General features: G+C 45.0%; 1 protein-coding gene across 9 annotated transcripts in view; it reads left to right on the top strand.

Moving 5' to 3' along the window:
• Positions 1 to 26,967, top strand: part of GASK1A (golgi associated kinase 1A) — a 90,259-nt gene extending 63,292 nt beyond the window's left edge. For 4 of the 9 annotated variants that reach the window (XM_017522579.2, XM_017522586.1, XM_017522634.2 and 1 more), the window contains 3 exons: positions 9,456 to 9,578; positions 11,358 to 11,461; positions 12,091 to 13,006. In XM_017522579.2, coding sequence (XP_017378068.1) covers positions 9,456 to 9,578; positions 11,358 to 11,461; positions 12,091 to 12,301 — 438 coding nt within the window. In that variant the 3' untranslated portion in view covers positions 12,302 to 13,006. Of the gene's footprint in view, positions 1 to 9,455; positions 9,579 to 11,357; positions 11,462 to 12,090; positions 13,007 to 17,564; positions 17,691 to 18,305; positions 18,448 to 21,323 lie in introns of those variants that run through there. The other 5 variants (XR_005197836.1, XR_005197826.1, XR_005197829.1 and 2 more) reach the window with 5 other exon arrangements.
• Positions 26,968 to 26,969: the final 2 nt, after the last annotated feature.

The following is a 26,969-nucleotide window of genomic DNA, read 5'->3' as shown; positions in this document are numbered from 1 at the left end:
GGGGCGCTGACAAAGCAGCCGCGCGGGGCACAGCCGAGCTGGCCGAAACAGCCGCGCTGGCGACCTGTAGAGCTCCTCCGCCTGGGAATTTCCTAGTCTGTGGGCAATAAAAATGCGGCGTCCACTCACCCTCTGCGCTTTCACTGGGAGCTGCAATCCTGAGCTGTTCCTAAACGGCCATCTTGGATCCTCTCCCAGCTATAGTCCTTCTTAATCCAGCTCCTCAAAGCCCATCAGCTGGTTTATTCACTGGCTTCCAAAGATGATGCTGAGACTTCTGACCTCAGGACTGGGGCAAATGAAGCAGTCTAGATGTTCCCTCCCAGGGGCTTCCAGGGAAGATGCCAGAAGAGACCAAGTGGAGGTAATTGAATCATGGGGGTGGTTTCCTCAATGCTGTTCTTGTGATAGAGAGTTCTCATGAGATTTATGTGGAAAGGCAAGGAGCACAGCATGGTGAGCCTTCAGAGGAGAGTGAGAGTCAGTGCTGAATAACTTCCTCCTTTTCCACACACTGACCTCCCCGAAGCCTCATCAAATTCTTCAACAGCCAGCCAGTCAGTATGGGACCAGCCTGCTGCCCTCCTAGGAGAGAGATGTTGGGGTATGGGACGGAGAGTTGGCTCTCCTCCTGCCTTTAACCATGCTGCAACTCTCTGACACCCAGGCAGTGAGCCTGCTAGCCAGCAGCTACCCTTTCCACCCTAAGGCTCCCAGTCCTATGACTGCTCCCAGTTTGGGGAAGGGTCCCTGCGTTGGGGTCATGGGCCACCAGAGACAGCAGGTGGCTCTTCTGGACTCTACCAGACCCAGATCAGGCACTTCTTGAGGAACCCAAGTCTTGGCCCCAGAGCCTGGTAGGTCTGGTTGGAGGACTTGGGCCATCTCTCACACTCTGTGCTGGCCTTTACCCTCAATCTTCCTGCCTCCACAGCTGGACCTAGTATCCCTCCTTGGAAGACTGCAGTATCTTGTTCCACCCAGATGTGCTATTTGGGAAGTCACAGAGGCAGTGACCACAGTCCTCATGTGAAGACCCTACTACATCGTTCATACTAGCAGCCAGTCAATTTCAATGAGCTTCAATTTGTTCTTGCATCCAAAACCTTCAATTAAGTCTCTGGTTATGATAAAAAGAGGCAGGATCACATTACTCAGCCTCTGTGACTCATTACTCAGCCTCATCTTTGAAATGGAAATCATAACAGTGTCTACCTCTTGGCTGCTAGGAGGGGTCAAATGACTTGTGATATGTAAAGCACTAAGGATGGTACCTGGTACAGAGTAAGGGCATTACAATAGATTAACTAAAATTAAACAAAAACTTCAGTCCACCTGATTATGCAACACTGCCAGAAAATCCAAACTGTAAAGGATTATCATTTTTTCTTGGTATCTCTTCATGTTTTCAAAAAGGGGAAAAAAATCAAATCTTGAAGGAATATGGGAATGAAAGTTAAGCTTGGTCTTGTTTGGTTGCTAGTCTGCTACTGTTTAAACCTAATTTCTCTTCTGTAGAAAAAACCAGCAAGACAGTGTGGCAGAATAATCAAACTGGCAAGTGTGCCAGCCAAGCCCTCACTGTGAAACATTCAAATGGGTGTAGATTCTGGGAAGGCAGCACTGCATGCATCATATGGGCCAGCATTTCTCATAGCTTCCTCTGGAAATAAATGCTGCTCCAAGTTTAAATGTGCACAGAATGGCCTTGAGATGGGAACAGGGTTTGGTGGGAGCAAGGGGGTTTGGCTGGGCATGCAATGGGTGTGAAGCAAAATTCAGAGTAGTTATTGCTTTTCAGACTTGCTAGAACTGCCCTGACATTTGCTCTCCTGACCCAAGATAATTCAAATGGTGGGTTTCCGTTTCACAGATATGTCCATGCTCCAAACACTAGGATTGTACATGGAAGTTATGATGCTAGACCATCATAACTTACATTATGTCAGACTCTCGTTCTCAGACCTGTAGTGCTGGGTGAGTGGGGGGTGAGGCCAGTGCTTTTTACGAGGGAACCACTGGTCTGTCCCTTCCAGGACCAGAGACTACTGGGAACTCTCCACAACAACCTCCTCCGGCTTTATATCCTGTGGTCCTCAACATGGCCCCATGGCAGTATCACCTCCCCATTTTGTTGATGAGAAAACTGAGGCACAGCAAAATTAGTAATTTCCTCAGGTCACATAGTCAGGACATAGTGGAGGCAGGATTCATCCCCAAATTCATCTGGACTTCAAACTGATGGGTCACAAAGTAAACCATGACCCACAATGCAGCCAAATTCACTCCTTATCTGTTTACAGAATGGTTTTAACACTTTTACATGGTTGAAAAAGTTGAAAGAACAATATTGTGGGACACCTACATTTATATGAAATTCAATTTCAGTGCATATGAGGTTTTATTGGAATATAGCAGTGCCTATTCGTTTATGTATTATCTATGATATGCACTATAGTGGCAGACTTAAGTAGTTTTGACAGAGACTGTATGGCCTCCAAAGCCTAAAATATGTACTCTCTGGTCCTTTACATAGAGATTTTCTGACCTCTGCATTAAACCACTGTGTTGGCAGCCTCTGGTGGTTCTAGCTAAGGATGGGGTGCATATGAAAGCATGGAGTAGGCTCATATATGGGTGGTGATATGATTTGACTGTGTCCCCACCCCAAACCTCATCTTGAATTGTAATCCTCATAATCCCCACGTGTCAAGGAAGAGACCAGGTGGGGGTAGTTGAATCATGGGGGTGGTTTCCTCAATGCTGTTCTTGTGATAGTGAGTTCTCTTGAGAGCTGATGGTTTTATAAGTGCTTGGTAGTTCCTCCTGCATTCATTCTCCTTCCTGCCACTTTGTGAAGAAGGTGCCTTGCTTTCCCTTCACCTTCCTCCATGATTGTAAATTTCCTGAGGCCTCTTCAGCCATGCAGAACTGTGAGTCAATCAAATCTCTTTCCTTTATAAATTAACCAGTCTTGGACAGTTGTTTATAGTGGTATGAAAATGGACTAATGCAACAAATTGGCACCACAGAGAGTGGGGTGCTGCTATAAAGTTACCTGAAAATGTAGAAGTGACTTTGGAACTGGGTAACAGGCAGAGGTTGGAGCAGTGCATTAACATCTTCCACTGATTGCTATTGGTCCAAGAATGTGTGTCTATCATTTGGCAGAAGGGAAGGCTTTCTATTCCATGGTTGTTGAGGGGAGAGATTTCTTCTCTTTCTCTGTCCTGCTGGACAGGAACAACGAAATATGTTCCCACAGCAGCTACCTCAAGGCATCCTAAGACAACATTGGGATGCTGTTAACACCGTGGGTGGTAACATGGAGGGCAGAAAGCAACCAAAGTCCTTATGACGATATGGAGCTGCTAAATCCAACCAGCCTGCCCTTTCTCAAGACTTCCTGCTGTAGATAATCTCAATCTTCCTTATGGCGTAAGCCATTTTGAGTCAGCTTTTTCTGTTACTTGTGGCTAAAAATACTCCCATTGGTATAGTGGCTTACTGATCTGGCTGGGACACAACCTAAAATTGGTAAGGGCAGGAAAAGCAAATGAATGTGACAGCAAAACCATCCAAAAAAATATTCAATGGGTTGCAATGAAAGATTAAAGGAGGAAATGGAATAATGTTAAATGCAAAGTCTTTTACCATGGGCCTGTGAGTCAGTGGTATAAATGCAGGTTAATGAAGCCCTGGCTGAATGAACACATATGAGACAGAGACTTGCTAGTTCTGGGCATGCACAATAGATGTCAACAATATGAAAAGATTGGCAAAGATGCTAATCCAGTCTTAGCATCTGGAATCAGGGAGGTGATGTTTCTGTGCTGCTCTATAACTTGATTGTCAGCTAGTGGGTCCAATGCTAGGTACTAACCTATGACAAGAATGTTCACCAAGAGCCTGGTTACATCACAGCAATAGGGACTGTGAGGGGTTTCTATCAAGGTTTCAGTTCCCCAAAAAGAGACCCTGAGACGAGGATTTGGACAGAGCAATTTATCTGGGAGGTGATCCTAGGAAACCTGGTGAGCAAATGGGGAAGTGAAACAGAGAAGGAAGAAAAGCCAATGAAGAGTACAGTAAAGAGCAGGTTTCCACTATGAGCAAGTGAGGCTGAACCCAGATGAGGACTCTTGACAGACTGTGTAGAATGCTGCTGTAGGCTATCATTCCACTGGGAGGTGAGGGGCTATGATATTTGTACACTAACTGCCATAAGTCAATGGTTGAAGCTTGCTCCTGGGGGCAATGATTTTCTAGCACTTTCAGCCTGTTGTATGGGTGGGTCAAGCCTGTTATGGGCAAGAGTACCTCTACATATGGGGACTGTATGGTTGGGACCTTCTGTAGGTGAATCCCAGGTTCATGGGTGTGGGACATCAAAAGCATCTACCGTAGTTTCAAAATCTAAGTGTGTTTAACCTGGAAGAAGGAAAATTCAGGGGATGCATCACTTGGAGGGAGTTTGAGTCCAAGCAACAGAGATTAACTCTGGTTAACATAAGCAACAGAAGAATCTATATTTGGTAAGACATTAAGGACTTCAGGGAATGGAATAAAAAGGGAAGCCTGGAGAGTCAGGGTAAGGATGGAGGATATAGGGTTAGGGAAGCTTGGACCCCATCCTCACTTCATGGCTAGGTGTGCAGGGTACTTGGATTGATAATGCCACCAGACTGTATCTAGTAGGGAAGATTGGTTCTTTTATAGGAAAACCAGGAAATCTAATGAGTGGTCCTATAACCCGTGGGGTCTAGAGCCCTTCCTAGGATTTGGACAAATCCCAAGGTATTTAGGGGGAAACTTCTGATGTTTGTAACTTATTTTGAAATGCATAAAAAGTAAGACATAAGATGACTTAATGGATGGGAATAGGGATGTGTAGATGGTTATATATGTCATAAAGTATAATAAAATATTCATGGTAGATTTTTGGTGATGGGTATATGGGTATTCACCATAAAATTATTTCAAATTTGCTATATGCTCGAAATTTTTCATAATCAGGTATTACAGGAAAGAAGGAAAATTAGGCATTGGTTACCCAAAGTTCAGGAGGCCAAAGCAGTAAAGAGAGTCCTTCTCAGGAGGTCTTGCTAATAGGCTCATTGCATGAACAGGGCCGTGGTTCTTTGCCAAGCTGGACCAATCTTCTGGGCTTTGTGCATTGGCCTTTGGGCTTAACTTGCTTTTTTACTAGAATCAGTGGATGTATTTAATCCATTTGGTCTACTGCTAACTAATGTGGCCTCACAGAAATGCCCTCAGCCTGTCTAGACCTAAGGTGTGAATTCTCCATGTTTAACTGTAAAAATAGAGAAAATAATGTTTGGGGACAGTACTTGGGACTATTGAATGCTGTCTAGTTTCTTGACATCTGGTTTTATGAGATTTCTTGGTGACTAGAACTGTAGTTATTTTCTCACGGTTGCCCTGGGAATACCATTAACATCTTGATTTATAACAATCTAGGTCAGATTACCAGCAATTTAATTTCAATAATGTAAGAAGACTTTCCTTCTATGTAAATCTGTCCTGCTCCCACTTTTATGCTATTCTTGTCACAGATTACATCTTTATACATTTTTTGCCCATCAGCATAGATTATAATTATTGCTTTAAGTAGCTTTTTTTTTTTTATCAGAGGGGAAAAAAAGAAGTCCAGATCAAAAAAATACATGTATACTGTCTTCTATGTTTATCTATGTAGTTACCTTGAACAGAGCTTTTTAGTTCTTGATATTAATTCAAGTTACTACTTAGTTTCCTTTCATTCAGCCTGAAGGCCTCCTTTCAGTATTTCTTGTTGAACAGGCTTGCTGACAATAAACTGCTGTTGTTTTGTTAATGTCTTAATTTCTCCTTAATTTTTGAAGGATAGTTTTGCTGTATATAAAATTCTTAGTTGACAGACTCTCTTTTTTAAATTTAATTTAAACACTTTGAATGTTATTCCTCTGCCTTTTGGCTTCCATGGTTTTTGATAAATCTGATATCAAATTATTCTTTGAAAGAATCATTTTTATGTGATGAGTGACTTCTCTCCCTCAGCTTTTAAGATTCTCTCTATCTTTGGCTTTTGACAGTTTTACACTAGGTGTAGGTCTCTTTCAGTTTATCTTTTTTTTTTTTTTTTTTTGAGACAGAGTTTCACTCTTGTTACCCAGGCTGGAGTGCAATGGCGCGATCTCGGCTCACTGCAACCTCCACCTCCTGGGTTCAGGCAATTCTCCTGCCTCAGCCTCCTGAGTAGCTGGGATTACAGGCACGCGCCACCATGCCCAGCTAATTTTTTGTAGTTTTAGTAGAGATGGGGTTTCACCATGTTGACCAAGATGGTCTCGATCTCTTGACCCCGTGATCCACCCGCCTCGGCCTCCCAAAGTGCTGGGATTATAGGCATGAGCCACCGCGCCTGGCCTCTTTCAGTTTATCTTACTGGAGTTCACTGGACCTCTTGGATGTGTAGATCAATGCTTTTCACCAAATTTGGGGATGTTTTGGACATTAATTATTCTAATATTATTTTCATATCCTCCTGCTCTCCTTCTAAAACTCCTCTTATACATATATTGATACACTTAATGGTGTTACATGAGTCGCTGAGGCATTGTTTATTTTCTTCATTTTTTTTTCTTATTTCTCATACTTAATAATCTCAGTTGACCTATCTTCAGGTTGTCTGATTCATTCTTCTGCCTGCTCATAATTGCTGTTGATCCCCTTAGTGAGTTTTTAAAAGTTATTGTACTTTTCAGCTCCATGATTTATATTTGGTTTCTCTTTATAATTTCTGTCTCATTACTGATGCAGTCTATATGGTGAGGTATCATTCTCATACTTTACTTCTCTAGACCTGGTTTCCTTTAGTTCTTTGAACATATTTAAAATATCTAATTTAATTTTTTTTCTCCAACATCTGGGCTTCCTCAGGAACAATTTTGATGGATTTCTTTTTTTCATGCATATTGGCCATATTTGTTTCTTTGACTGTCTCATATTTTTTTTTTTTGTTGAAAATAGAGTATTAATGTAAAGTAGCCACTCTGAAAATCAGATTCTTCTTTTCCAGAGGATTTTTGTTGTTGCTCTTTGTTGTAGTTATTTTTGTTTGTAGTTATTTTCTTTGTTATTTGCTTGTTTTGTTTTTATGAACAAATTCTATATTCATCTGCATTCTTTATTTTATATGGCCACTGAAATTTCTTCTCAGTTAGTTCAGTGATCAGCTGATGACTGAGCAGGAGATTTTAATGAATTTCTGAAGCCAATAAGTCTCCTACTCTTTGCCAAAGGGCTCCGTGTCTCTTGAGGCATATCCAACACATATCTATGCAATTGACAAATCTGCTTTTGCCTTCACTCATGCTTGTACAGTCTCAAGGTCAGCCAGAGGTGAGAGCTTAGGGTCTTTCCAGTTTTTTCCTGAACATGTGCACAGTCCTACACATGTGTATGTGGCCTTCCAGACTTCCAGGAACATTTTGGAGATTTTGACAGCCCCTTGGACATTTCATTTCGTATCTTTTCCTTTTAAAGCTTTTTGGTTAATCTATTGTTTGTCCCAACTGTGATCCATTTGCCTCAGACAACCATGCTGCTGAAACATTTGCCAGTAAATGTTTTCAACAAATGTCCTCTACCCTTTTAGGAAAAGGCTTTTAGTGCTGGGCAACCAAAAAAGCCATGCCGTTCAGTGGCGTTTACTAGGGAATCACCAGACAGGTCAAATAATGACAATTTTCTTGAAATGAGGTCTGCTCTGCTCCCTTCATACTGGGTTTCCAGGTTCCCAGGCTGATGTCTTCCTTTTCAGTGGTGTTCCCAGGCTTTCTAATTCAGACTGGCCATTTTGCAAAGATGAGATCAGAATGTCCAATCTAGGTCTTCCCCAAATGAGGCTCTTTCAGGAACTTAGTACATTTTGCAGCCTGAGTGTTAGGTACCTATGTGATTCACTGTCCTGATTGGTAGAGCCCAGAAGTCCTCAAGGCCTCCTCACTGACTTTTATCACCACGTGGAAGATTTAAGAAAATGACTAAAACCCCTGGTCCCATAATCTGTGAAGTCTGGAGCCTTTCCTAGTATTTGGACAAATCCCAAGTAGTGGATGGACTCCTTCTCTTTCACGTGCCATGAGCACTACCTTGACTTGCCCCACACCAAACCTGAACTCAAAGCTCAGTATCCACCACACATTTCACAAGAGCGGCAGCTTTACTGAAGGATAGAGAACTAACGAGAGGGCACATCTCACAGCGCCAGCCTCCTGCTGCCTCCTGCTTCCCTTCACAGTCTCCATTCCTCTGTCTTCCCCCTTCCACAGCAAGAAACTAACTTTTCTTCTTGTCCCATGAAAAGCAAGTCCTCCACATCCAGACCTCCTGGGATTTCACCATCTACCCTAAGCACTCATCAAGGTATTACATCAAACCAAGTTTCCTTTGTAAAAGGAAAAAAGAATGAGTTTTCCCTGGCTCACACATCTTGTGTGTGTTGGTGATTCCCTGCTGCTCAGCTGCCCTCACTTCATCTTTCATCCACTTACTAGCATCTCCCAAGCCTTCTCCAAACCAACTCCTCACTTCAACTATTCTCCCTTTCCTGTCTTTCTCCCCACAGCAAGCCCTCCCCTAACCATCCCCAGAGGACTCTACCACTTCCGCTTGTATGTCTCTCCATCCTCAACCTCTTTGTCCTATATGCTCACAGTAGATCCTATCCTCATGTAGGTCAGGGCTGGGGCAGACCCACGATTCTTCCTATTGCTGACTTGCAGTCTGTGACTCTTTCCTTCCGAAAAAAGCATCCTTGAAGCAAATGAGTGGGAAGTGTGATTCTAGGAATCCTCTGATCCACTCTTAAATGCTGTGGTTGTCATCTGTATGTGCCTATGCAGGGGAAGGATGGCAAAGCTCTTCAGAACTGACCGCACACCACATTAAGGATGCCCTCATCCTTCCCCGGCTTGATTCAGGCCTGCTGCAGAGTGAAAGAGCTGTCCACTTGGAGCTCTTGAGATGATCATTAAAGGACTTGCACCTCTAAAGAAGGGAGGAATCCCTGATGTAGCATTTGCTGCTTAAAGAAAAAATAGAGTGATGTGGAGTCTACCGAAGTAGACAGGCAGGCAGTCAGCATTCAGAGCCCCAGTGGTGCCACGCTAGAGCTCAAGAGCAATGGTGTAGGTTAAACTGTGGGCACTGGGTGAAAATCTACACTGGGCTGAGGCATGAGTAAACAGCTCCTGGTGTGCAGAGTGAGCTGGCCAGAGGAGGAAAGCGGAAGCCCCATTTAGTAATGACCAGCACAGAGAACCACTGAGGGTCACCCCTGCTGTGGTCCCAGGGTCATGTAGGAAACAGCAGGTCAGGTGGCCTCCATGCTGTACCTGGTGGAGGCAGGTCCCCTGCTGCACCCCACCAAAGCCTGGGTGTCTCCACAGGTCCACGACCGCTTGGATCGCTACTGTTGTGGCTTTGAGCCTGAGCCCTCAGACCCCTGTGTGCAAGAGGGGCTCCGAGATAAGTGCTGGAACCCGGCTGAGCTGCGGCTGGTCCACATCCTGGTATGTCCCCTCCACACCATCCCCTGGTCACCCCAGACCTGGGTCTTCCTGTCTCCTTCAGAAGTTGCTGTTAGCAAGTTTCAGAGATCATTTGATGCTGGGGTTTCCCAGTCTTGTTCTTTTTAGCAGCAGAACCAGTTGTTTGAATATTTCCAGGAGGCTGCAATATATAAAACTAACAAAATGGAGTTTTAAGAAAGCCTCTGAGGTGGAGTGTGGGGTGTGGGCTGGAGCCCTGTTTTCACTGTCTCCACTGCCCCTAAGAGACTCCAGGGAACAACTGGGGCTCCTGGAAGTGGAGTTCAAGAATGGTGTGTCTAGTCAGCATCCTCACTGTGCCAGTAAATGAGGAATTGCAGTCTGGAGCGAAAGGAATCTCCAGGGCCATATGGTAGCAGCATTAGGGCATGAACCCAAGACCCCAGTGGCTCACAGGCTGGTGCTGCTCCCATCAAAACTAGAGTCGAGGGTGGGAAGCAATGTGCTGAGGCCACTGGAGAGGGCAGAATAGCCACTTCTTTTGCATAAGAAGCAAGGTGCTTCCCCAAGGGAAGGGTTTCTCTATGTTGTCCTGCAATGAAGCACAGTGTCCTTGCAGCCTCCCTTTGCTCTTGGAGGGGAGCTGTCAGCCTGGTGTCCAGGGCTGGGCTTCAGGCCGGCCACATCACCCGGATACCAGGATTGGCTAGTGGTGGTGCTGGGAATTCTCCTCCCCTGCCTCCAGAGCCATCTCTCCTTTTCCCTGGTCAAAGGTAAGCATCCCCTGGACAGGCAAAACTCTAGTCGCCATTGTTTACCCCTGGTGAGCAGGCTTTTCACAGACCTTTTAGGACAGCAGTTTCCAGAGGAAAGAATCACCCTTTGAGAAAAAGGTGATCCTGACATGTGGAGTGGGGTGCGAAAGGAGAAGAGGCAGAGAGAGGGGAAGCTAAGGTCCTGGAAACAGAGGCTCATAGTTTAAGCCTAGGTCATTGGAGAGGATTGTGGGAAATGCCCATGGACTTTTGGAGACGATGTGGGAATGGAGTGTGTGCATGGGAGTGGGGGCCAGGAGAGATGGCCTCCCATTTACAAACTACACCATATTCTTTAAAGTACTAAAGAATTCTCTGGTGCTGATTTTAGTTTTGAAAAGGTTTAGGAGCTGCTAAACTCTTCTGTAGAAACAGAGTATGGTCAGTCATTTTTGAGGATAAAAGACATCACTGTGTGCTCTCACTGATGCTCAGGGGATGCCCAGGGCACAGGCACAGGTGGCACAAAGGGGTGAGTGAGTGTGTACATGTGTGAGCCGCACATGTGTGATGCCTCGCACAGCCAATGGAACCAAGGAGGAGGCTACCTCAGCACCTGCTGATTCCCAGCCATGCTCCTCACCCCTTCAGCCACCAAAACAGGATCAGTCCTTCAGCCTTGCAATTTAGCAGTGGTGCTGTGGCTTAGCCCTATGGGTCCAGGTTTGAAACAGGCCAGCTACTTACTAGCTGTGTGATTTTGTGCAAATTGCCTAACTTAAAGAAGGTGCCACCATTTCTGTAAAATAGAGCTTACACTAGTACCTGCTTCCTAAGGTTACTGGAAGCATTCATTGAGAGGATGCCTGGAAGCACTTAGCACAGTGCTCAGCATAGAGTATGCGCTCAGCTGTGAGGACTGTTAGGAAGGACTGGGGAACTGACAGCTCAGGGCTCTCAGCTACTTAATCTTGAACAAGTCCATAGGTGCCAGCCGTAGCTGCACCCTTACCCACCTCTGTCTCTGTCCACCCTCTTCCCTGAGGTCCGGAGCAGTGATCCATCTCACCTGGTCTACATCGATAATGCCGGCAACCTTCAGCACCCCGAGGACAAGCTGAACTTTCGGCTGCTGGAGGGCATAGATGGGTGAGGGTCAAAAGGGTTGGGTGGAAGTTCATGGGACTGAGACCTGATGGCCTTGCTACAAGCCATGGGACCTTGAACTGTGGCCCTGAGAAGGTCACGGTCCGTCAGACAGAAGCTATTGGATCAGAACTTTAGGCAGTGGTGGAAAGCCCTGGGAAAGCTGACAGGGGTTACAGTTGCAGGGTCTACCCCTATATCCAGAGGGCCTCCTGTGCCTGCAGAATACTAGCTTCGTTGCTGGGGTGTGGGAAGGCTAGCCCTTCCCTTGTTCTAGGTGGGAGAGTCTATCCCTCCCTACTCACTCTTGTCAGGCAGCTCTGCCTTCCTAGGATTTTTTTCTGGCCCTGCATTTGCCAAGTGGAGCCTGGGATAGCAGAATTTATTCACCTAGCTTCTGTGTAGGATGGGACCCATCCGAAAGGTCTATCCCCTGCCTTCACAGCAGAGCCAGGCAAAGGGTCCTCTGTTAATGAGATAGCGGGCACAGGCCAGGGGAGTTTGCAGGGTGACTTTGCCAGAGTTCCTCAGCTATGCAAGCTCTGGCCATCTGGCTTCGCCAGTTATTGAAACTCTCTGAGACCACTGTTGCTTTTCCTTTCTGTTGTGGGGCTCTGGGGCCTTCACTCCAGGTTTCCTGAGTCTGCTGTGAGGGTTCTCACATCAGGGTGTCTACAGAACATGCTGCTTAAGTCGCTGCAGATGGACCCTGTGTTCTGGGAAAGCCAAGGTGGGGCCCAGGGGCTGAAGCAGGTCCTCCAGACCCTGGAGCGGCGAGGACAGGTGCTGCTGGAACATATCCGGAAGCACAACCTCACACTCTTCAGGGACGAGAACCCGTGAGCCTCGCCACGGCCCTGAGTCAATGAGCATCCATCCTGATGGCCACATCTTCTTGGACTCACTCATCTTGAGGACAAATAGGAAAAGCCAGAAGCCAGAGGGGCACAAGGATGTCACAGGATATTTCAACTGCCTGGGATGGTGGAGGTAGCATGTGGTTTTCAATCTCAATGCATTCCTTTCTGCCTGCTTGGTTCTGGCTGTTTATTCCCTTATACTATCAAATACATTCAAAAATGTTCTGTGAGCTGCTCAAGATACTGTAAAAATGTGTGATGCACATGCATGTGCAGAGCTGGAGAACGCTGTGTGTGTAGAGGTATAGAGGTGTGTGTGGCATGTGTGCACGCCTGGATCCGATACATGACACAAACCTAATAAACGTACCATCTTCATAGAACTACACTTACAGCCTAGAGTCGCTCTGGCTGAAAGTAGACTCAGGCCTAAGAAATGAAACATAATGCATTTGTTTTTATAGACTTTAAATTTTCAATTCTTACTCAGTTATGTTTTTTAATTAAAAAAATTATAAAAGTCTAAAAGTAATACATGCTCAATAAAAACAAATTCATAAATAATGGAAGCATATGACAAAAAGCACAAGTCCCACAAACCCCCTAGGGGTGTGTATATGTCTGTATTATTCATGGTCACAGTACATGCACATTAAAAAATAAAAGTGTGGTCATGCTTTCTTTGTCAGCTCACTATATTTTTACTTTATTAACTATATTCTGTATCAGCCATCTGAATGGACCCGATCTTTATTGGTGACTGCATGAAATTCCAAGGCAGGGATGTATCATATTTTATTTAGCTGGTCCCATGATCATGAAGATTTAAGTAGCTCCAATTTTTCATCAATTGCAGACGTTGCTGCCCTGAACATGATTGTGTGGCGTGCAAGTATTTCTGCAAGATAGATTTCAATAAGAGAATTTCTAGGGCAAAAGGTATGGGCATTCAGTATTCTGAGAGAAACTGCCAACTTGCTCTCTGAAATGGTCGTGTCAATTTACATTTCTCCCAAGAGGATAGGGAACTGATTATTTTTCTACACCCTCAGAAACACTTGACATTCTCAGACTTCTTGGGGTTTTTTGGTCTATTTAGTAGGAAAACCTATTTTAAAAACTGTATTTCCTTAATCATGAATGAAGTCATCTTTCCACTTATTTACCAGACATTTGTATTTTCTTTTCTGCATTGCCCTTTTCTTTTAAGATGTTTGCCCTTTGCTTGTTAATTTGTTGGAAATCTTTGACTCTATTGAGTGTAATCAGTCTTTTCTCTATTGACATGTTGTAAATGTTTTCTTCCAGCCTGTCATTTGTCTCTTAACTTTGTTTATAAAGTCTTTTGCCAAGTGTAAAATGTTAATTTCCACGTAGTTAACTTTGTTTAACTTTCCCTTTAAGTCTTTTGAGTTTCATGCCTTCTTAGAAAGGCTGAAGAATATTGAAATAATTCAAGAATATTGAAGAATAAGAATGATTCTTGAATATTGAAATATTCAAGAATATTGAAATAATCTCCTGTGTTTTATTCTAGTATTATACAGTATTTCTTATATATTACATAGTATTTCTTATGTATTTTCATATAGATTCACTCTAAATTAATATATAAAGCCTTTATTTTATGTGGTTTTAAGCAGAGAATGGTGTGAGTTATAGATCTAACAAGTTTCATTTCCCCTAAAATAGATAGATAGTTGTAACATTATTCCATAGTCTATTCTTTCTCTATTGCTGTGAAAGTATACTCTTATCAGATACTAAGTTCCCATTATGCACGGAGGTCCATTTGTGAACTCTGTTCTGATACTTTTTTTCAGTTCCTGCATTAGTATGACAGTGTTTTAATTAAAGTTACTTTATTCTTTTTTTTTTTTTTTTTTTTTTTTTTTTTTTTTTTTTTTTTCCATTTTTTTATTCTTTTTTTTTTTTTTTCCTTGGCTATTTGTGTGCATTTGTCTTTCATATAATAATGTTGGCCTATGAAGTATGCCATCCCTCTCCTACCATCCTCAAAATCCCATTGGTGTTTTCATTGTGATTATATTGAATTTATAAATCGTGGGAATCTGACATCTTTGAATATTGAGTGCGCTTATTCAGGGACTTGGTTTATCAATCCACCTATTCTTTGATAATCTCTAGCAACATTATTTTGTTTACGGAGACATGTTCTTGCTCTGTCACCCAGGCTGGAGTGCAGTGGCGAGATCTCAGCTCACTGCAGCCTAAAACTTCTGGGCTCAAGTGATCCTCCCACCTCAGCCGCCTGAGTCGCTGGGACAGCAGGTGGGCCACCACGACCGGCTAATTTTTGTATTGTTTCGTAGAGGTGGGATTTTGCCATATTGCCCAGGCTGGTATTGAACTCTTGAGCTCAAGGCATCTGCCCATCCCAACCTCCTAAAGTGCTGGGATAACAGGCATGAGCCACCACACTCTGCCTCTAGTAACATTTTAAAGTTTTCTTCAACAAATAAACTCATTTTAAAGAGAGTTTGTAATTTTTATTCCTATTGAGAATGAGTTCTTTTTCTTGATTAGATTTTTCTTGATAGACTTTTAGGTCCATATCTTAACAGTTTTTAAGTAGAAAATAATATTTTCTTTTTATTTATTTATTTTTTTCTTTTTATTTCTGAAAATAATATTTTCAAATAATGATAATTTTACATTTATATTTTACAAGTGTGTGTGTGTGTGTGTGTGTGTGTGTGTGAGTGTGTGTGTATACTCTTCTCATTTATTTATATTACTTGGGTTGGGAGCTTTCTGGAGGAAAATTGACTAATAATAGTGACAATGGTAGGCATCCACATCTTATTCCTGACTTTAATGGGAACAAGTCTGTGGTTTCTATTAATATCAAGTTTAAAGAAATCATTTCTGATAAATATCTTTCATCAAGTTATGGAAGTTTCTTTTCATTCTTAGCTTACTAAAAGAATTTTTCAAAAATCAAGAATGGGGATTAAATTTTAGTAAATGCCCTTTTCAATATCTATTGGAAACATAGTTTTTCTCCTTTATTTTCTAATGCTGAATAATCTTTATATTCTCAGAATAAACCAATTTGGCTGAGGTATTTAGTATTTTGGGAACTGCAGAACTTAACTTGCCAATTTTATTTTTAGAATCTTTGCATATACATTCATAAGGTTTTCCTTTTTGGGCATTCCATGGCTGTCTTACTATTAAATGTAAACATACCTTGTAAAATAAATTCAGAATTTTATTATCTTTTTAATGCTTTGTAACAGTTTAAATAAGAACCATTTATTCCTCAAAAGTTTTATAGAACTCCCCCACAAAACCATCTGGGCCCTGTGCCTTTTGCTAGATCTTTTACAGACTAGTGTGGGAGATAGGTAGCAGGGGCCTGCAGTCAACCAACATGCCTGGCATACTCAGTGGAGATAGAAATATAGAAGTGTCCTGGGCAATACTCAGGCCCTTGAAAAAGGGAGTTTGGATTTAGAGAGTTCAGGCATTTCTCTTAAGGTCACCAATGCTTATTTGACTTTGACTTTTTTGTCTTTTCTCCTCTTCTTCCTATGTTCTCAGTTCTTTCCAAGGATACCCTTATCAAGTTATGCTGCTCCTCCTGGTCTCAACCAGTTTCTGTTTAACAGCCTCTGCTTTGCCTTCTGCCTGGTAGAGCTACACGCATCCAGAGTTGGGAGTGAGACACTTGTCATCCTAGAAAATGGCAAGGAGAAAGGAATACGAGGAAACATTTCATTGCAAAGCAGAGCTGGGGCTCTCACATCAGGATGAGACTCATTCTACTTTGTGACTTAACCAGCCCCTTTAAAATAAACAGATCTCATCCTGTCTTGCCATTGAGAGACTGAACATGCAAGTGGACAATGCCCAAACTACATATAATAATAAAACTCTATGCCACCACTTCTGTAGCAACCAGCTCAGAGACCCAACCACAATCTGCCCAGTAGAGTGAGGGCCTAATCAGTGACTGCCAGCTTCCTTATTTTTGTCCCTACTTTCAACTCAGGACCAATCAGAGAAAGCCAAATATGCTCCCCTAACCAATCACTTAGGATGCCCTACCTCTGGTTTGCTCACTCCAGTGTCTCCCATGTCAGCAGCCTCCAATCAGGGTATACCTGGAGCCTTCCCTTTCTCACTATAAAGTTTTCCCAGTCTGTGCCTGCCTCGGAGTCCCTGCCAAATGCAAGTGATGGTGCTGACCCCTTGCCATAGCAAGCCCGTCTGTTCTCCCTTGGCTAGTCTTTGTTGATTTCCACACTGCCTGGCTGTGAGGACTAAACAAAGTTAGCTGGTAATGCAGGTGAAGGCAGCGGCCTGGCACCCGGAAGGGCAGGCAAATAGCGACATCCTGAGAGCAGGATTCCTTTACACTGAAATGGGGCAGGGGTAGCCATCTAAGAAAGTAGAGGAAATCTGCCTGGCAGGGTTGCCTGGCTTGTGTGTGTGTGTGTGTGTGTGTGTGTGTGTGTGTGTGTGTGTGTATGTGTGTATAGAATTTCTCTTTGAAAAGACCAAGCCAGACTCTTCCTGTCAGTGAGCAAGGCCCCAGCTTGCACTAAGCCCTTTTGTGTGCTAATGTGAACAGGTCTGCTCAGCACAGACAGGGGGGTGTGTGGGCAGATGTGGAGTAGCCCCTCTCAGTCTGCCCAGGGCATACCAACCACTTGTGGCACTGTGTCGCAGCTCTGCCTCCTTAGCCCACCTGGCAAGGACACCATTTCTGGGCACTCCCATCAATGCTGACCTCTTCCTCCCTGGAGGTGTGAGAAGGGCAGGCTCCCTGGGTTCGGTGGTTTATGTGGATCAAAGCTTTTAACCTCACAACAACCACATGGGGAGGTGTGATTGTTATTATCTCCATTTTACAGATGAGACACATAGGGTCACCCAAGGTCACCCAGCTTGTAGGTAGAAGGGTGAGACTTCTAGCCCAGCAGGAACTGTGTTAGCAAGTCTTGCCTCCAAGACCACCACTAAAAGATGCTCCCACCACACTCCCCAGCCCAGCCACCCTGACAGTTCCTCTTTGGATTCAGAAGGATTAGCGGAAGAAGAACTGTCTGTCAATGATGTGGCAGGGCCAGCTCTCTGGACCGGGGTGACTCAAACTGCAACTCCTGGCCAAGCACATTCACATGCATCTGGCTCTTTGCTTGTTAAAGTTCTGTCTAATCTATTAACAGTGACTTTCCCGCAAACTGGAAATGTCATCCACTTTTATCCTTCTCAAGAAAGCCTCTTCGCCTCAGTGCTTGCTGCTTGCCCAGCTGTTCCCTCTGGAATGAGAACCGTGTGCCAAGTGAAGCAAACAGCCAGGAATCAGGATGTTCCCACCAATCTTAGAAGAGGCTGTGAAGGTCGGAGCTGCCATGGGTCTGCAGTGGGTGAGGTGTGATGGGGGTTATGCTCTACTTCAGGCAGATTGGCCTGAGAGGCTCTGCTGAGGCCATCACAATTGCCAGCCTCCGTGCTGCCAGACAGACCTCACTCCAGGTCCAACCTGCTCCTCCTGCATCCCCAAATGAATGAGGTGTTGCAAGAAAAATGATGGTTTCCAAGCTGGGGTGGCGGGGGTGGGGGGGCGGCTGATGATAGTAACACAGGTTCATAACCTTCTAGATGCAATTCCAACAATTCCCCAGAGCATGAAAATCAAAAGCATTTTTGGTATGTTTGGTGCTAAAACTCATGTCCCACTTGGTATGAATAATTATACACCTTGCTGCAGGAATAGCAATGTGTTTGGTTATTGGGTGTAACCTTGGACTCTGCTGGGGGCACTGCATAATGCATGCATGTGCACCATATCACCTTTCTAAGCTGAAAGAGTCAGAATTCTGAATCACATCTGGCCCCCAGGGTGTGAGTATGAGATTCTGGAAAGACCTGTAATAACTAATGCTAAGGGCTTTACACAGATTATCTCATGAATGACTTAAAACAACCCCAATTTTATTATCGTTACTCTACAGATAAGGAGCCAATAGCAGGGGCAGTGGGGAGGAAGAACAGAGGGGTGTCTTGCCTGAGGCCACACAGATGGGAGCAGCTGCCTTTCTCATACAAGGACACTTCACTTGTTATTAGATTTGGGGCCCGCATGGATAATACAGGGTAAGAGCCTCCTCTCAGGATTCTTAGATATCGCTTTCGCCAAGTAAAATAATATTCACTCTTTTGCATTTAAGGTAGTATTCATAGATTCTGGGGACAAGGAAGCGAATATATATTTGGAGGGCCATTGTTTCAGCCTGCCACAGTGAAATACTGTAGTCTGTTCATATTGACTTGCAAGAGCTTATGTTGTAAAGTACAGCCATTATTAAAAAATTGAACTGTATGCTGGCTATGGTAGTGCATACCTATAATTCCAGCTACTCGGGAGGCTGAGGCAGGAGGATTGCTTGAGCTCAGGAGTTCAAGACTGAGCAATATAGTGAGGTCCAGCCTCATTATTTTTTTAAAAAGCATATCCCAATTAAGGGGTATTAAAAAGGAGGAAAAAAAACTATATATAGTTACTATTAAATAAATTACATTGAAACAAAATAAGTATTCAAAATATACCTCTTACAATTATTTTACTACATTTTGCTATCATCTATGATCTTGAGGTTTTACATCTATTGTATATCTGTATGGTGGAAATGCCATGTAATTGTGCACTTTTCAACTCTGCATTCAATGTGGTCACACTGGTGGCCTGGAATCTGCCACGGTAGGAGTATTTACACCATGGAAATCAGTAAATGCTATAATTCAGGGCTCTTTGCTTTGGAGAGCCGCGGGAAAGAACGATTCCCCTGAGGAGTGCCAGAGGGGGTCTCGAGATTTCAGGTCCACTTAGGGAAGAGAGCTGGGTGGGGAAGCCACATCTGCTCCCTGCAGGAATCTCAGACAGAAAATGCTGCCCCCTGTTGGTGGAAAGAAATATGGTCATTGTTCCTCAACAGAAGAGAGCCTGGGTGACTCCAGGGAGGCAGCTGCCAGGAGCTGTAACTTATCCCAATGGGGCTGGTGGTGGAAGCAGGTGGTGTGGGATGACGGATTGCGCAGCTCACATGATGTTTCGAAGGGTATGATGGAAACGATAAACCACTCTGCTTGTGAGAAGCCTGTCTCTCCGTCCCTGACTGGAACATCTGTCACCCTTGCACTGCCTTGTGAATGGGCAACATTGAGCTTGCCTGGGAAGGAGCTCACTCTAAGACAGTCATAAGCACCACCTGGCATGTTCTGAACATTTACAGTGGTCTCACGCTATGCCAGAAGCTTTAGATACTTCCTTATATCAAACTCTCACAACTCCACAAGGTAGGCATTATTGTTCCCGTTTGACAGACAAGGAAACTAAGGCTCAGAGAGGGTGGGTCACTTGCCCAAGGTCACAGAGCAGGTTACTGATGGAGATGGGATTTGAACCCAGGTCTGTTTGATTCCAGAGCCATGGTCCCAACCACTATAGCATCCTTCCTTCCTTCTTACATTCGTTTATTCACTTATTCAACAATTATTATCAAGCTAATTTCCCACAGAGAACATAGACTTTGGAAGGAGTAAGAGGCCATGCTGTGGTGGCCCCAGGTTCCCGATGCTTGGGGAGAGGCCCAATATTGCATATTCTGTCTGGCTGTCAGAGCGTGTGTCTTGGTACTACTGTGTTTGGGAAGCATGTCTCTTGTAACTGAGGACACAGAAAGCCTGGGAGGGTAGACAAAGCACTGTTGGCAAAGGGGGTCAAAGGAAGAGCCCTGCCTACACAGAAGTGCAGGAGGGACCTCTGTGAATATCGAGATAGTTCCCCCTTGGCCTGGGCTCACGGGTGTGTGAACGGCCACCACAGGCCCTCTGAGCCATGCTGGCTGGCTCAGGTGCACTTCCTCCATCCCCCTCCTGGACCACCCATTTTCCTTTTGCCCAGGCAGGAAGTTTTGGCTCTGAAGCCTGCCTTGCTACTGACATGGGTCTTTCCTTCCCTCACTCATGCACCTACTCTGGCCCAAGGCCTCTTCAATGGGCAGGAAGCCCAAGGGGATTTCTTACGATCTCTCCGAGGGACTGTGGAGTTCTTCCTCCTCCATTGCCCCCACTTCCCCACCCTGGAACAGCACAGGTGCTGCCTGAGGCCTCTCCTGACCTATCTTGGGTCCTGGTTAGCATTGCTCAGAGGGTGCTCATTTGGCAGTCTGGAGATATGGCATTTGGGTCTAGGGGCTGAAGGCTTTTGGGGTGGCTGAGAGCTCAGCCTCTGGGACCTCTGGGCAGGGCACATTGGGTGGTTTTGTCCAAGCAACCAGGGAAGAATCACTGAGTCTCCAAGGCAATGTCACCAGAGAGGAAGATGTCTCTAGGTGGAAACTCGACACATCTCACACAGCAGCAGAGGTAGCACCCAGTTTGTGCAGGAAAATAGCACTGGGGTCAAGGGTCCAGTGCACTTGGAAGAGGCTGGGTAGGGGAGAGCAATGGACTGCAGGAGTGTCCACCCTGGGAGGCTGTAGGGCAGAGGAGGTAGTGCCTCTCAGGGAGATGGTGGAGTCAGGCCCAGGGAACCCCAGAGGTGGTGTTGGTTGGAGGGGTGCTGGTGATGGGAAGGGGCTTGGCCTGCAAGAAAGAAGCAGGCTTACTTGTAGATGGAGAAGGAGCCACATGTGAGGATCTGAGAAATGCTAGGAAAGTCTAACTTGACCCTGCTGACCTACTGCTAGTGTCCAAAATTCCACTGTAGGACCTAGCTCCTTGTAAGGAATCCTAGAGAACATCTGGCCTTTTGAGGCAGGTGCAGGGAGAAAGTAGAAGGTGAGTGAGAGGTCCACCACAGGCATGTCCCCTGACCCAGAGCAGGCTGAGGTGGGTGAGCTCTGGAGGGTCCCTGGTGCACCTGGGAGTGGAGGCCCAGGGCCCCTCAAGGTGTAGGTATTAGTAAAGTCACTTAAAGCTGATGGATATGAGGATATGGATTTTACAGTCTTCTGTGTGTGTTTTCCCAGCAACATTTCCCATGGGATCATTGTATACCACAGACACTGAATTACACCAGGAAACAGGGCTTTGCCTCCCTGTGTCCATGTGTCAGGTGAGTGGTGCACTAGGCATCACCTTGGGTACAGGGAGCATGACCCAAGATGCTGTGCCTAAAGGGAATGCTAAGGTGCCCTGCTTCTTGGACGTCTGATTGCCGGTTCTCATGACTGCTGCTTCATTTAAAACTTAATTGTAGTGAGATATCAGAACCAAGAACTTGACATTGGTACAATATGTGTGATTCCACAGTCCTGTTATCATGCACCCACATACAACAGTGGGGTAGGATCCCAGGCATCTTGGATGATTTTCACATCAGGAATGAATGGATGCATCCTTTCTCTGCCCTGCCCACATGGAAGTTCTGCTGCCCACATGAAGGCACATCTAGTTCTGGTGAGTGACCATGGTGAATGTCAGGGATTGGGTTGCCCAATCTCCACCCCGCCTTCCTTCTATGGGGTCTTCCTGCACTGCTGAGACCGAAAAGCTGCACACTCCATTACCCAGGCTCCCTTGCAGCTGGGTTCTGGATGCAAATTAGATTCTACCATTCAGATGTACTCCTAGGAGGGCCGTCCCCCTGTGTGGACATCCTCCCGTGCCTTTTAGCTATTTTCAGTTCACAGGCAAAGTGGTGGCGATGAGAGGTGTTCTAGAGCAGGCTTCAGTGTCCACTTGCCAGCTTTCTGGGTCCCAAGAGTGGGAGGCTGGCAGAGTGGGGCTGGACGGTGATTCTGTTACCCAGTCACCAGCTTTGTGATGGTTGAGAGATGGCTGTGACACTGCTGAGAGCATCCTGATCCCTAGATCCCAGCTCCATTTGTGGTTCTTTAGCTCACAGCCCTAGCAGCAGCCTCCGGGATTGTGGTGGTTGCAGAATTGAGGCCTATCCTGGAGCACTCTCCCCCAGATCTTCCAAGGATTTCTTAAACGCTTTCTGTTTTGAAAAAAAAAAAATGATAAATTCACAGAAGTTGCAAAGATAGTACAGGGAGGTCCTGTGTATCCTTCACCGAGTTTCCCCCATAGTTACAGCTTCCTTAATTGTAGTGCAATATCAAAACCAAGAACTTAATATTGGTACAATATGTGTGATTCCACACTCCTGTTAATCACATGTACATTCATCAATCACCACAGCAATCAAGGTAAAGAACTGTTTCATCACCACAAAGATCACACCTACCCCTTTCACTCTCTCCCATTCCTAATCCCTGGCAACCACAAATCTGTTCTCCACTTTTATAATTTTATCATTTCAAGAGGAACGTTACATAAATAGAACCACCCAGGATGTAAACTTTGGAGGTTGGCTTTTCTTCCACTCAGCACAATGTCTTTGAGACCCATCTAAGTTGTTGATGTATCAGTAACCCAGTCTTTTTTGTTGCTGAGTGGTATTCCATGGTATGGATGTGCCACGTGTTGTTTAATGATTTGTCCATTGAAGGACATCTGGGTCATTTTCAGTTCTTGGCTATTGCAAACAAATCTGCTTGGAACATTTGTGTACAGGCTTTTGGGTAAACATCATTTTCATTTCTCTGGCATAAATGCCCAGGAGTCCAATTTCTGAGTCATAGGGTAAGTATATGTTCAATTTCTTAAGAAACTGCTCATCTATTTCACAGAGTACCGTTTTACATTCTTACCAGCAATGAATGTAAACCCAGCTGTTCTGCATGTTTGCTGGCATTTGGTGTTGTTGCTATTTCTTGTTTTAGTGGAAGTGTGGTTGAGTCTTCCCTTGCCACCAATGTCTCTATATTTGAACTTGGAAAATGGGAATGGTTTGGGGATACTGAGGGATTATTGGCCTCACAGTTATACAGTAATCCACCCCCACCCCCATTAGGAAAAGGTAGTATTTCAAAATATTGTTTATCATAAATTCAAATTGAATTGGGTGTACCTTCCTTTTGTTTGCTAAATTTAGCAATCCTAGGAAAAGGTTAACCTACCTGAACCAGTCAAAAGTCTGAAAGTACAACACTCAAAAACACATCATTTGATTATTTCCACTAGATGTAAGCTCCCAGAGGCAAAGATTACATCTTCTTATACTTTTTATTCCCAGGACCCAGGATAGAATTATCTCAAATTCTAAATTAGCTGTGTGTGACTTCATGAAATTTTTTCTTTGAAAAGAGAAATGAAACTCCTGTGATTAAAGGACACACACAGCTTTCTGACTATACTGCTGTTTGGAAGGGGTGTGTTTTTAAAAATGTTAATTGGAATTTATTTGGCTTTCAAAAATTCATATATAAAAATAATGAAAGCAGAAATGACACAGCCTAGTAGCTGCCTGGGTATCCCAGACTCCACGTCCTTTTAAGGTAACTCACTCTGCCCGCCCGCTTTCCCACAGGCTCAGTGTGGCCAGAGCTGACCGCGAGCCTGGCTTTATGCTGTTGCTGGGGTGGGACCTGGGCTCCACAACCTGCACCCTTCTGAAGGGAGGCCCACAGTGCTGGTCCACAGATCGATGCAGCCTTGGTTCGCTGCCTCTGGTGCTGACTGCAGGGGCCTGGCCAGACCATCATCGTCACCAGCACTGTGGACTGGGAGGGTGCAGGGCTGCATTCCTGCAGAGACCAATGGTGGCAGCACATCTCTGCCTCCCTTCTGTCCTTCCCTGCATCTGGAAGAGGACTACTTGGAGGCCTGAAACCGCCCTCCTGTCCTGAAGGGTGGAAAACCTGGCTTAACTACATCTTCTGTCAGCTGTGGGCCACGTGGACTGTCCAGCAGAGGTTGGTGCACCTGGACAGCCTGATTGTATCAGGCTGTGGCTGAGTGGGAACAGCTGGAGGCTGGTCAGGGGCTAAGGAACACCTGAAGCATTCCTTGTGGGTTTATGTTCCCATCTGGGCCCCCTGCCCAGACCTGGCACTCCCCTACTGCCACCCCACCTGCAGCCAGCAGGATGCTCTCAGAGCTGACTCATGGTGGGGGTCGGGGGAAGAGGAGCAGAGGCCAAAGGCTGAGGAGCTCTGGCCCAGGTACCTACTGGGTTACTTGTGACAGGCTTTGGCCTAGTAGCTGCTTGTGTATCCCAGACCCCAGCTCTCAGGCTCTTGATTGCTAAGATGAAGATTTATAATAAACAGGTTAGAGAAATGTAAATGCCCTTAATGTTACATAAGCTCTTATCGCTTCTGTATATTTATATATGAATACCTATATATATATACATATATGTATGAGTCATAAGAAATTATTTATATATTCATCCCCCTATGAATATGGGGATGATAGAGAGGGTCTCTATCATGTAGGGGTATGTGTGTTACATGGATGTATGTATTTGTCAAAACTCATGTAACTACACAGAAAATCTGTCTATTTCACCATAAACACCAATAATTTTTTTTTAAAGCAGCAGCAGTAAAAGAAAAAATGCTGCTACTACTCAGTGCTGTCAAGGGGTGGCCTGGGCTGCTGGGCATAGATCCAGCTCCTCCATGGAGCCTGGGGGAAGGAGCTGATTTCCCAGTGATTCTACACAACGTTCTCTAGCTAACCAAAGTCTTGTTTCCAAAGAATAGTCATCAGTGACAAGGCAAAGTGTTCACATTACAATGTTAAAGAGAAAAAAAGGGGGCAAAGTTTCACATAATGCAGATTCCCAATTTGTAAAAAACAGTTTGGACAAAAGCAGAGATGCATGTATTCATGGAGCCAAGGAACCATTCACTGAGCTTTCCCTTGGCTGTGACCCACATGTCACAAACCCTCACTGAGCTCCCAGCCTGTGAGCAATGACTTGCAGAGGTAAGTGCTTCCCTGGAGACCGTGGTGGGACCAGCAGGGTTAGGGCTTTGTAGGTGTGACAAACTGGGTTTTCAGGAGAGCTGGCCCTTGTGCTGAGTGGTCTTCCTTTCTAATCAAGGTGTGCCATACAGAAAGCACAGAGGTGAGTGAAGTGTACCAATCTACTGTGTAAGCAGGATGATGACTTTTCTCAATGTCCACGGTGCAGCCACCATCCAGACCACAATGTTGGCAACCCCCAAGTGTCCCTGTGTCCATTCCAGTCTTTACCCCCATTCCCGGTAACCACTATTCTGATTTCCATCACCATAAGTTTGTATTCCTGTTCTAGGACTTTATACAAATGGAATCATAAGATATGTCTGCCTTTTTGAGTCTGCCTTCTTTTACTCAATGTGGTCTGAAAGTTCACTTCATTCTTTTTAAAATTGTTGTGTCCATTGCCTGAATATACCTGTTGATGGATACTTGAAACACTTACGCTGTTTGGCTATTAAGAGTAGAGCTGTAGACATTTTAAGACATGTCTTTTTGCTGACATAAGCACTCATTTCTCTTGGGTGTATATCAAGAAGTGGAATTGTTGAGAGATAGGGCAGCTAAGTGTTCAGCTTTAGTACAAACTGCCAAATGGTTTTCCAAGTGGTTGTACCATTTCACTCCCCCAGCCCCAACAGTGTCTGAGATCTCTGGCTTTGAGCTGAGTCTTGATGTGTGGATTCTCATGGCATTTTATGGTGGTGGCAGATGGAAGCTACAGTTAGGGAGAAAGACATTCTGGGTAAAAGGAATGACATAAGGATGCATGGTGACCATGAAAATGCATCATTCAGATCTCCTGTGGCAGAGGACATGGGATGGCCCAGCTGCTGTGCTGAATTCACCAAGGTACTGATGCAGAGGCCACATTTCCCACTGTGGTTCCCAGCTGATTAGCGTGGTGGGGATACCTACCTAATGAACATCTTCAGCTCAAGAACTCCCCATCGGCCTGGTTAAAAGGTGTGCCATATAGAATGCACGGAGGTACAGCCTGAGGCTCCACCTCCTCTCCCCGGCTTTTTTCCCTCTCCTCTTTATAGGAGTCAGACGTGCAGCAGGTCTCTCTAACAACAAAAAGACCAAAACTCCTTTCTTCAGGGCAGACTGGATCTTGGGGGAACTTTCTAGCTCTGCTCCCATGGAACGCAGACAAACGTTAGCTGAATGTCATTAGGCAAAACTGCCCATGGGAGTTTTTGACTTCTGATTGACAAACTACACCTAGACTGGAAGGACAAATAATCTACACCATCCGGTAAGAAACCATAGCCTTAGGCTTCCCTAAGTGCAGAAACTCATAACTGGGAGTGTCCTTTGAGGGGCCTGCGAATTCTGATTGTGGGTTGTTGAAAACACATTGACTCCTATAGGGAATGGGCTTCTGAACCAAGGTGGCCTTCAGGACTACTGATGTGAAGACTGCTCCTGTGGAAGGGAACTGCTGGCACGGTCCTGCTGGTACACTAAGCATCTATCTCCATCCTTCTAAGCACCTCCGATGCCAGGTATGGTCTGTCCTCTTGCAAGTCTGAATGTCTAGTTGAGCCTAAGAAAAACCTATGGTAGATACAGCTCTTCCTCCCCTCAGCCCTCTCCCACCTACTTCTAGGCTTTCATCCCATGTAGGTAGAACTGTGATATTAGTCCAGCTAGTCAAGATGAAATCCAACCAGCTTGCTCACTTCACCATTCTAGACGCTTTCCCATTGCCATGTCTCCCTAGCTAACGGTCAGGATTAAAGGGCACCTGGGTTTTGATGACCAGCCCCCCTTCTTCCCATCCAATAAGA

This window comes from Cebus imitator, unplaced genomic scaffold (genome assembly GCF_001604975.1).
Source record: "Cebus imitator isolate Cc_AM_T3 unplaced genomic scaffold, Cebus_imitator-1.0 Scaffold0, whole genome shotgun sequence".
Taxonomy (NCBI): domain Eukaryota; kingdom Metazoa; phylum Chordata; class Mammalia; order Primates; family Cebidae; genus Cebus; species Cebus imitator.
Note: the sequence above shows the minus strand (reverse complement) of the source record. Positions and strands in the feature narration are given on the sequence as shown.